The sequence below is a fragment of the Pleurodeles waltl genome, chromosome 9 (assembly GCF_031143425.1).
Source record: "Pleurodeles waltl isolate 20211129_DDA chromosome 9, aPleWal1.hap1.20221129, whole genome shotgun sequence".
NCBI classification, from domain to species: Eukaryota; Metazoa; Chordata; class Amphibia; order Caudata; family Salamandridae; genus Pleurodeles; species Pleurodeles waltl.
This window is the reverse complement of record NC_090448.1, coordinates 87,189,460-87,200,948: the sequence shown is the minus strand read 5'-3', so window position 1 is coordinate 87,200,948 and position 11,489 is coordinate 87,189,460. Positions and strand designations below refer to the sequence as shown.

At 50.7% G+C, this 11,489-nt stretch overlaps 1 protein-coding gene across 1 annotated transcript in view; it reads left to right on the top strand.

The window, feature by feature from the left end:
* Positions 1 to 862: 862 nt before the first annotated feature.
* GRM7 (glutamate metabotropic receptor 7) overlaps positions 863 to 11,489 on the top strand; it is a 1,785,443-nt gene continuing 1,774,816 nt past the window's right edge. Inside the window, exon 1 of the mRNA XM_069206344.1 lies at positions 863 to 2,395. Coding sequence (XP_069062445.1) covers positions 1,931 to 2,395 — 465 coding nt within the window. The 5' untranslated portion in view covers positions 863 to 1,930. The remainder of the gene's footprint in view (positions 2,396 to 11,489) is intronic.

Sequence of the window (11,489 nt, the reverse complement as noted above, 5' to 3'; positions counted from 1 at the left end):
TCAATGCCGCTCATATTTTCTTTACTGTATATCGTTTTTACGGACTTTCCACTCACTTCCTCAAAATAATCAGCACGCCGGATAATATGCCCGCCCCCCACTATCACGCCCCTCTTCACTTTTTATCATTTACGCGTTTGCCTGCTCTACATCTTCTTCGTCCTCCCGTCTCCCTTCCTCGATTTCTCATCTCTCTCCTCCTTCCTGCCTCAGACTATCACATCCTCAGGCACATCACTGGGGCCTCTTTCATTCTACTTGACCTTCTTTCCCACCGCGCCTCTAGATATTCTTACTCTCTCCAGGTTTCCTTTATCATTCCCTCCTCCTCTCTTCACCCACCCCCTTCCCCCCAACACGCTTTCATCACTTCACCACTCGTCCTCGTGACCATTCTCTTACTGCCTCGTGTTGCTGCTCACCGTGCCCCTTGGTCTTACTTTCATAATTATACCCCTCCTTCCCACCTCCTCCTTCTTTCTAGAGTTTCACTCCACCCCCACCATGTCTGATTAATCGCCCCACTTTCTCCCTCTTCACACTATTACTCTTATCCCCTTCATTCGGTTCCTTTCGCATCCTCCTTCCTACCCCTCCTGTTTCTCCTCCCCTTCACTCGCCACTCGTGCCCTCCATCCACCAAACCCCCTTATCGCAATCCCTACCCTTCAAACACGCGCTGCTTTTTCCAATATCCACGCACTAACCCACACACCTTATCATAACACTATCTAGCCTCGCGCACCCCTTCTCCCCCGCCGTGACCTCACCGCGCAGGGAGCCTCGCGCGCACGTCAGGAGCGGAGGGCGCGGCCTGCGAGGGGGCGTGCCTATATAAAGACTGAGGGGCTGCGCGGCTCGCGGTTAGTCAGCGCCGAGTCTCCGAGGGAGCGGAAGGCTGGTAGCAGAGGAGAGAGAGAGGAGCTGGCTGCAGCCGCTCCGAGGAAGGGTTGGAGAGGCGTAGGAAGGCAGAAGGACGAGTCCGGAGAGCTGCTGAAGAGTTCGAGGGAGGAGTCTTTGAAAGGAGTTCACAGAAAGGGGCGGAGAATATCAATAAGAAACCTGGAACATGGGAGGAGTTTTCATGCAATATTGTGCTTTGTGAAGTTAAATCATGGATGTGTTGGGGACTTTCTGGAACTTTGAAATCTGTTTCCCCTAGCATTGAATGTTAACCCTTCCAAATCCCTTGGTGCACATCTGAGCCCTACAACGCCACTGGTCTACGTCTGAAACCTAGACAGCATTTAGGAAACCATTGGACACAACCCTGGGAATCTAGTGGTGGAGCTGTGAACCCTGTATAATTATTTGTGAAAACCTGAACTTTGAAATCCCCATAACGAAACACATGATATCGAAAACGGGTACGAAATTTTAGGCCTTAGCGCTCATTGGTGAAACTTTTAACTTAAAAAGTTATGGATGGATCATTGGCATACATACGTGGAATCATGAATGATCATCAGTGGAACCCTTAACCTCAGAGCACCATATTTGTGACTGTGATATTTTGACATCTTGTGATGGAACCTTGATACCTGAACAACTATTGGTAGACCTTTAAGGCCTAGATATCAACTAGGGAGCCCTAGATCATTTGGAACAATTGAGAGACCCACAATCTTGTATGCTTCCAGGAACCCCTGTTCAAAACATTTATTTGTAAAACTCTTCAACCTGCAAACTATTACTTGGTGGACGTCTGGTAGAATTTGTTTGGAGGAAAGTTGAACTCTGCCATGGCACTGCTTGAATCATAATTCTGAAAAGTAACCAGTGGAATCTTACACCCTGAAAACCCTTCCAGTTGTTGTTGGAGACTGGACTTTGGGATAAAACTTTTTGGAGTCTTCAGGACGGATTTGGCGAGGTGCTCTGCCAGGCCCCTGCTGTGCCTGGGGTGGAAGTCTGAGCAAGGGGCCTGGCCATGGTCCCCCTGCTGGTTCTGCTCCCCCTGCTGGCCAGTGTGAGGTCCCAGGAGCTTTATGCACCACACTCCATTCGCCTGGAGGGTGACATTACTCTGGGTGGGCTTTTCCCTGTTCATGGACGTGGGACACAGGGCCTGCCATGTGGGGACATCAAACGAGAGGCCGGCGTGCAGCGCCTGGAGGCCATGCTCTATGCACTGGACCAAATCAACTCAGACCCAGACCTGCTCCCCAACGTGACCCTTGGGGCACGTGTGCTGGACACATGCTCACGGGACACCCATGCCTTGGAGCAGTCACTCACATTCGTACAGGCGCTAATACAGAAGGACACCTCGGATGTGCGCTGCACCAGTGGAGAACCCCCTGTCTTTGTACGTCCAGAGAGGGTTCTTGGGGTCATCGGTGCCTCAGGCAGCTCCGTTTCCATCATGGTGGCCAATATCCTAAGACTTTTTCAGGTAGGGTGTTCCTCGGAGTTCTGTAATCTCCATAAAGGCAATGGATTGGTAGATAATCTACATTTTCAATACCGCAGCCCTTCCTGTAGAACTCATGTCCATGAAGGGAAGCGATTGACCAGAGCCTGGAATGCTTAGTGACCACCCAATGTGTCAATAATTGCCTGTGCTGCGTTCTCTGCCACACATGTTGCTTCTGTTTTACAATCCACTATCTAATGCCTACCCTCTCCCCATCTCTGCATCTTCATGATTAAAAAGAGCATGGACTGGAATTCATGCCCCAATGAATTTGCTGTGTGCATCTCATGTATGGGGACTTTCATAGCACAAGCCCAGCCGTGAAGCAATGCACAGTACAACGTGCTCCTTGCACTGGTACACCATTTTACGTTTTTCTTCGTATTGTAATATCTGAGTCTTGCTGCATGTAGTTTGCAGCTCTGTCTCAGCGCCACGAAGCCCTGCTGTATCCAGGAACTTAATAAATAACGCAGAAATAAATAGCCACCTTCTGGCGAGTCTGGTGTCTATAGAAACGGGATGGGTGAGCTGCACGCTGCCCCTTTCCACATGTAATTGCCCAAGCACAGACTATTTCTCGTAGCAGTTATTTGCTATTCCCCCACCCCGTGGCCACTTATGCCTGTTCCAGGGCGCTACCAGTGCAGAGGCTGCCAAGCGCCGTCCTCTTCAGAAACACCGCTGCTTGCTTTGGCAATGACCCTAGAGAAGCCTTTTGCCGTCGTTTCATTCGCTTCCAGACGCACTCGGCATAATTACCTTTTTGCCAGTATGTTTCTCACTGTCAAAAAACATGCCTTCCTGCCTCTGTTATCTGTTTCACTTTTGCCTTTCCCCTCACCACCCTCCCTCCCACTCCCGTGCCCCACCAAGAAAAAATGTCTATCCGTGTGCTAGAAAGCTGGATACCCGAGGCTCTGCCCTCTTCCAGCACCATTAGATTCTGATTAGGGAGAACCGCGGTCTCCCGCTTGCCAGGCGCCCCCTTAGCGGTGACTCACCGCCTTTCCATCTCGTTTTCGCCTGCTGCTTTCCCCTGCCCCTCCCCCTCTGCCAACACTTTTTATTCAGAGGGTATGTTGGACTCAAGCGCACCCAGAGCTGGGTCCCGGGTGCATGCCTGTTCATACCCTCTTGGCTGCAACAAGCAGAGGTGCCACGTCGCCTCTTCTTATTGGCAACCTTTTCCCCAAGGGAACGGTGGATGATATCAGATGTCAGAAGGGCAGAGCTGATGTGCCGCCGGGCTCCGACCCCTTTCCCTTGTCATCCCCTCCCCAGCGCCCAATCCACTTCTTGCACACACCCGCCTTGGCTCCAGATCATTTTACGGTCCTTTGGCTCAGTGCACTAGTGCTGTGAGATCTGCGCATAGCCCAATGGCAATAGATTTGAATCTCAGGGAACCCTCAGCCTTTTACCTTAGCTAGGTCGAAAAAATGAGTAACGTGGAGTTGTGTGCCAATAGACATATTTTATAGCACCAAGAAGCTGTGTGAATGTGCGCTTTAGAAATACACTTGTTACGTTGTTTCCTAGCTTTTTTCAGCCTAGGAGTGCCTAGAAGCCATACCTTTATCTGCCGTATCACCCCTCGACTGCACTAGCTTGTTGCACCTTAACCCGCCGTGCTGGCCCCGCCCAGTACCACCCTTCACTCTTGCCTCTCCCCTCTAGTCCACATCTTGTCGGCTTCCCTCTCCACTCCTCCGGCATCTTCTCCATCCGTGACACTTTAGCGATTTATTGCCCCATTTACAGGAAGCAATCTGTGAAAAACAAGGCAATGATTTAAATGGGTTTGCATTAGAGTGAAATATGGGCGGCAAACATGCCTGTGCAGGGACGGGCCGGGGCAGGAATGCGTTTCCCACATGAAATATTAAAGCGTTGATGGGAGCACATTTCCCTGTTCGTTCTCTGCAGCTTTTTTCATTTTCAAAAAACAATCTGGCGGGCCTCTGCCGAGGTTCGTCTACTTTAAACCGATTACAGTCTGATTTCCATGATAAAAGGAGCTGTCACCCAACGTGTGTGGAAGAAAATGTGCTTTCGAAGTCAAGCTCCATCGGTCTCCAATCGGAAGTGCTACTGAGGGCGCTCTTCACGGCGCTGCTCGTGCGGGTGCCATGGGCGCCGAGTTATGTAACTTGCTGGTGGGAGGTGAGAGCCGTACGTGAGGAGCGGGTGGAATTGGGGGTATGGCCCCGTTTTTTTAGGCGCTCCATTCATGTATTCACAAAGACCGCTTCACATTGGACTTGAATGAGCGGACACAGGGCGGGAGGATGTGAAACCGTCTCAGGACGTCAGACCTGCGCGATGCAGACAGGGGCTGCAGGTGTTCTGCTCTGGCCATTTCATGAGCCTGGAGCTGACGGGACAGCTCAGGATGCTGCACGCGGCTGGTGCAGACTGGACAGCTCTCTGGGCAGAACACAAGCTGGACAGCTCCCAAAGCCCTTATTCAGTCTGGACAGCTCCCATAGCAAGGAGACATGCTGGACAGCTTACAGAACGATTACTCGGGCTGGAGAACTCCCACAGCTAGAATTCAGACTGGACAGCTCCCAGAGCTAGGAGTGAGGCTGTACAGTTCCCAGAGCCCTCATTTAAAATGCACAGCTTCTAGAAGCATTAGTCATGCTGGGTAGCTCTCAGAGCTGGTTACATGCTGGACATCTCCCAGAACCCTCATTCAGGCTGAACAGCTCCTAGAGAAAGGCTCCATGCTGGACAGCTCCCACCGTAACGATACGTGCTGGACAGCTTTAAGATACATGCTGGACAGCTCCCAGAACGATTATCCGGGCTGGAGAACTCCCAGCTGTAGAATTCAGGCTGGGCAGCTCCCAGAGTTGGAATTCAGACTGGACACTCCTAGGGCTAGAATTTAGACTGGACAGCTCCTAGAGATAGGAGTGAGGCTGTACAGCTCCCAGAGCCCTCATTTAAAATGCCCATCTTCCAGAAGCATTATTCATGCTGGACAGCTCTCAGAGCTGGATACATGCTGGACAGCTCCCAGAACCCTTATTCAGGTTGGACAGCTCCAATTGTAAGGATACATGCTGGACAGCTCCCAGAGCAGGGTACATACTGGATAACTCCTAGAGCAGAATACACGTTGGATAGCACTTAAAACCCTTAAATAGGCTGGACGACTCCCAGAGCTAGAATTCAGGCTGGAGTGCTCCCAGGGCTGGTTTCTTGCTGGACAGCTGCCAGGGCTAGAATTTAGATTGGACAGCTCACATGGTTAGGAGTGAGACTGGACAGCTCCCAGAGCTAGACCCTGGTTGGACAGCTCCAAGAGCAGGATACATGCTGGACAGCTCCCAGAGGCCGTATTCGGCCTGGACAGCTCCCACCGGGAGGAGTGAGACTGGACAGCTCCCAGAGCCCTCGGTCAGGATGCACTGCTCCCCGAGCAGTTATTCTGGCTCCCAGAGCTAGTACACATGCTGGGCAGCACCCAGAGCTAGATTCCAGACTGGACAGCTCCCGTTCCAATGGCTCAGGATGGACAGCTCTCAGAGCGAGGAATCCGAATGGGCAACTCCCAGAGCTAGGATCCAGGCTAGACGGCGCCCAGAGCTAGGATCAAGGCTGGAAAGCTTCCAGAGCTAGAATCCGGGATGGACAGCTCCCAGAGCTAGGATCCGGGTTGCTCAGCACCCAGAGCTAAGATCCAGACTGGACAGCTCCCAGAGCTAGGATTCAGATGGACAGCTAGTCGGCTATCTGATTCTTTAATACACCTAACTTTGACGTTCCACACTTAACAGCGCCTGGTGCTGAGCACTGTACGTAGGCCGATGCTCCTGAACACTGCACAGATTCCGATACCTTTGCACAGCGCCTAACATTCACCCTGTACACTTGCCCACAGCTAGCGCTTTTAATCCACCAGGCGCTTTCTAGCTTTGAAGTTCCACACTGGACAGCGCCTGCTGTTGATCACTGAGCGTGGTCCGATGCTGCTGAGCACTGCCCAGCTTCTAATGCGGCTGACAAGCTCCTAGAACTGACGCTTTTAATATCCGACACAGTTTCCGGCGCTGAAGCTCGACACTGGACAGTGCTTAGTGATGAAAACTGCAATTATTTTATACTGCAGAACTCCGCAGTATAAGATCTGCACACTGCACAGCTCCTAGTACTGATGCTTTACACTGGACAGATGCTAGCGCCTGTAATATACCAGACACTTTGCAGCGCCGGAGGTCGGCACTGGTTGGCAATAGCGCTTAGCAGTGTACGTACATCTGTCGATGCTACAGAGCAGTCAACAGACCCGAGGCCTCAGTACAATGTACAGCTCCTAGTACTGACCATTTGCAATGGCACGCACACAGTGCCTTGAATACAATAGACACCTTCCAGCGCTGAAATTGAACAGTGAGTAGCGCCTAGTGCTGAACGCATATACATGCCCCGAAACTGCGGAGCACTGCACGTCTTCCGAGGACTCTGTACACCGTAGAGCTCCAAGACCTGACCATTTACACCAGTCCGTATCTAGTGTTTGTAAATTACCAGAGCCGCTTCCGTGCTGAAGCTGAAACCTTGATACCCCGTAGCGCGGAGCACTTTACACGCGCCGATGCAATCGCACACTGCATAGCCCCCAAGCCTGTGTAGACTGCACAGCTCCTGTTATTAGCCCTTTACACGGGTCCGCAGCCAGCGCCTTTATTACACTAGGTACCTTTCAGCGCCGAAGCTGGGCACTGGCCAGAACCTAGTACAGAGCGCTGAGCATGCCCCGATGCAGCTGAACACTGCACAATCCCCAAGCCTGTGTAGACTGCACAGCTCCCCTTACTGGCCCTTTACACGGGTCCGCAGCCAGCGCCTTTATTGCACTAGGCACCTTTCAGCGCTGAAGCTGGGCACTGGCCGGAACCTAGTACAGAGCGCTGAGCATGCCCCGATGCAGCTGAACACTGCACAGCCCCCAAGCCTGTGTAGACTGCACAGCTCCTGTTATTAGCCCTTTACACGGGTCCGCATCCAGCGCCTTTATTACACTAGGTACCTTTCAGCGCTGAAGCTGGGCACTGGCCAGAACCTAGTAAAGAGCGCTGAGCATGCCCCAATGTTGCTGAACACTACACATGCCCCATACTTCTGTACACTGCATGGGCTCCTAACTCTGACCCTTTAATTGCTCCGCAGACAGCGCCTTTATTACACTAGGCACCTTGCAGCGCTGAAGCTGGGAACTAGACCTTGGGCGCTGTGCGTGTCCAGATGTTGCTGAACAATACACAGGTTCCGATGTCTCTGTACCCCGCACATCTCCCAGTACTGGCAATTTGACCCGCTGCGAATCTTTGCAGATACGCCCATGTTGCTGAACACTGCACACAGCTCGCGATGCCTCTTCACAGCGCCTAGGACCGACTATTTACTCTGGTCCGCTATCTGGGCCTGAAATAAACTTGGTACCTTCCAGCGCTTAAGATCCACAATGGACGGCGCCGGCGCGGGGCGCAGGGCAGCTCCCGGTACTGCTGACGCTGAAGCGTTGCACCGGTCCTCTGGCGGTATTTGTACCACATGTTAGCTATTTCCACTGCATGCTGGCGAGCTCTTGCCTTGAGCACTGCTGGGACCATGATACCACACACCGCACAGCTCCCAAAGCTGTACACAGCGCAGCTTACGTTGCTGCAGAGTACCGCTCGACCGTTGTTGGTTCTGCACAATTCACAACCCGTAGTGTTACACTCTCATCTGTTCGTAGGGGTTCACACCGCATAACTCATAGTGCTGAACACCCCACATCCTAGCATATTGCGCATCACTCACCCACCAGTGCTGCACACTTCATAGCTCCTATCATGGAATACGGGACAAGCCCCATGTGACACACTGCACAGCTCTTCCTGCTGAATATTGGATGGAAAGTCCATAACTCTCTCAACACTGATCGAATCCTGTTGAACACTGAAAATGCCCCAGTGTCAAACTCTGTTCGCCTCTTGGCGCTAAACAGTCGAGCCTCTAGTGCAGCAATGTTGATACATGTTCGTGCTGTTCACTAAACAAACCCCAATTCTTCATAATACGTGCTTCTTGAGCTACGCACTCCGGAACATGTACACGGGTCAGGCTTTATGCTACTGTACTCGGGTAGCGCCTAGTGCTGAGTATTTCTCTTCTCTGCGGTCCACACTTATAACAGCTTCCTTTTCTGATAATCCAGACAGGCCAGCTCCGGCACTGGACGGCGCCCAGCTTCGAAAACACAACCTGGAGAGCAGCCAGGGCTGTAGGGAGGGGCTCTGCAGCTCTGTGCAGCGGGTTCGCGTCAGACAGCGCCTGGCGTTGGGAATGCGTGTCTGACTGCTCCCACCTCTTCCATGCACAACGCCCCAGAGAGCGCACAGTATAGCGCCAAGAGCTGCTGGCGCTAAGGGTGTCTACAGGTCGCTAGTGAGGGCACACGCGGGCGGCTGTCCTGTAAACATACATGGCAGACCAGGGCTACATCTGTCCAGACCAGCTGTGTCATGTTACGTGATTTGTTATAATTTGCCCTCCCAGAAGCAGGCGGCACGCCCTTCGTAGCGCGCCAAGGCAGACGTGTTCTCGGCGCTCAGCCGACCGGAATGTAAGCTCTGCCCCGGCCATGGATTACAATGTTCTGCAGCACTGTGCATTCCAACATGCCAGCTGCACGCCTCTCCTTGCCTTTAACCGTTGCATGCTCCAGGCTCCGAGCGGGTACCTGCGCAATGGTGAAAACATCCCGAGAATCGAGAATAGCTTATAAACAGGGGGTCCAGCGCAGGGCTTGAGACAGTCAGATTCAGACTCGATTTTCAGTCTGTCCACGTAAGATTGATGTCCGTGCGATTACTTAAAACTGTACTTGACTGCACAGGCAGTGGTTTCCCTGGAAATCTGCCATGGATATGGCCCCCTGCAACCTTCTGGACAGCTATGATGGGACCTGCGGCCTGGGTGCCGTCTACGTTGCTTTTTTCACAGCCAATGATGCCGGCTGGGCAGGGTCTCGTGCCCATACACGCTGCCAGATTTATTTCCTGACGTCTCATAAGGAGCAGCTATCACTAGAACCGCTGGTTAAAGGTTCATCACGCCGTGCTTGTGCGTGTTGTATTTTTGAATGCCTCAAATTACAGATTGGAATAAACTGACTGGCCTGGGGAAACCCTTGTTACAAAAATACACAATTGTTCTCTCCTGAGCATCAAAACCACAAAACTGAGAGAAAGTGACAGATACATTGTTTATGTATGTGCATGTGAGTGTACGTGCTAGCGCGTGTCCGTGTGCACGCGCGCAGCCTATGTGTGCGTGTGCGCACCTTCCCGTGAACGATAAAGATCGCGTGTTAAATGGACCTTGACATTTTTAAACCCTTAAACCCTTATGTGCAAGTGCCATCCTTCCCAAGTTTGTGCCCTTTGTCCGGTTCGACCCCCTCTGCCCACACTAAAACTTTTACCAACGTTCCTGGCTGTCTCCGGTGACAATGGAAGTAGAACATCCTTCAAGTCTGCAGCCAGAGGATAGGTGCTTTGCTCTTAGGCACGTTTGATGGACGGCTCTCAGTGAGAGGACACGTGCTGCATCGTTTTTGATGGACGGCTCTCAGTGAGAGCACACGTGCTGCATCGTTTCTTGCTAGTTTGAGTGTGTTTGAAGGAGAGCTGTCCTTGATAGCACACATGCAGGGGATGTTTTACTGCTGTGGGTGTTTCATGAACAGCTCTAGGCTAGAGCCTCATTGTGGGGCCTTTTACTGTCTGGATGTTTTAAAGTGACATGCCTCAGTGAGCATAGATGTTAGGTAGCTTTCACTGCTACAGTTGTTTAGTGGATAGCTACCGCTAATAGAATGCTGCTGTTCACCTTTTACAGCTGGGAGTACTTGGTGGACAGATCACTGTGCTGTGGTAGAATACATTCTGGTCAGAATTCTGTGCTGGGTGAGTTTTATGTGCACCTTTCAGTGATATCATATACGCTGGTCAGCTTTCTATGATGGGGTAACTGGTGGACAGGCCTCAGTGAGAGTACTTCCGATGGATAGCTTTTACTATTAGTCATGTGTGTAGGCATCTCTCAAAAGCATAAGTGCTAAATGCTGGACAGTTGTCACTGCTGTGGATGTTTGACCCGCAGCTCTCACTGATAGAGTATATGCCGGTTAGTCTTCACTGTTGGGAGCATTGATGTACTGTCCGCAGTGGTAGAATATATTCTGGTCAGATTTCAGTGCAGGGGTGTTTGATTGTCAGTTCCAATTGATGAAAGACATTTACAGTTGACAGCTGTCAGTGATAAAAGGCATATAGGTCAGATTTCAGCGCTGGTGGTGTTGATGGACAGACCCCAGTGAGCAAACACAATGAGCAGCTTTTAATACTAGACATACTGTCGATGGGCAGTTGTCAAGGATTAGTGCAGGACAGTTTAGTTTTCACTGCTGTGGTTGTTTGATTGCACCTTTCAATAGTAGAATATATCCTGGTTGGCTTTCACTGTTGGGAGTTTAAAATTATGTATAAATATATGGGGTACACATGGTAATCCTCAGAATCTGGATGTATGTAACATTAAGGTTTGTTGATTCGGTCAGCGGCTTTTATACAACAATTTAAATCACAGGCTAAAATTAGCCATTTATGTACCCAATCAATGGGAGAGAAAGGGTGGGGGGGGGGTTGAAAAATTGTATCAACCAAAATTACAAGAGAAATCAAGCACAATCAATGGGAGAGAAGGGGGATTAAAAGTGTGTATACATCAACATTAAAAGAGAAAACAAGCACACACCAACATTATGAGCAGGCAAAGTCTACTATTGTACAAAACATTGTATATCACAAAAGGTTGTTCCTAATGGCAAGATATAATAGCAATGTGCTTGTGTAGGTGAAATACACAAAAACAATCAAGAAAAATAAACACAACCTTGTTGTGCAATGATGCAAACTAAATTTACTATGGCAAACAGTCGACTCAATGGTTATGCCCATTCGTCATTGCATTTATTCAACCATTAAAATATGCAAGTGTTGACGTTTCA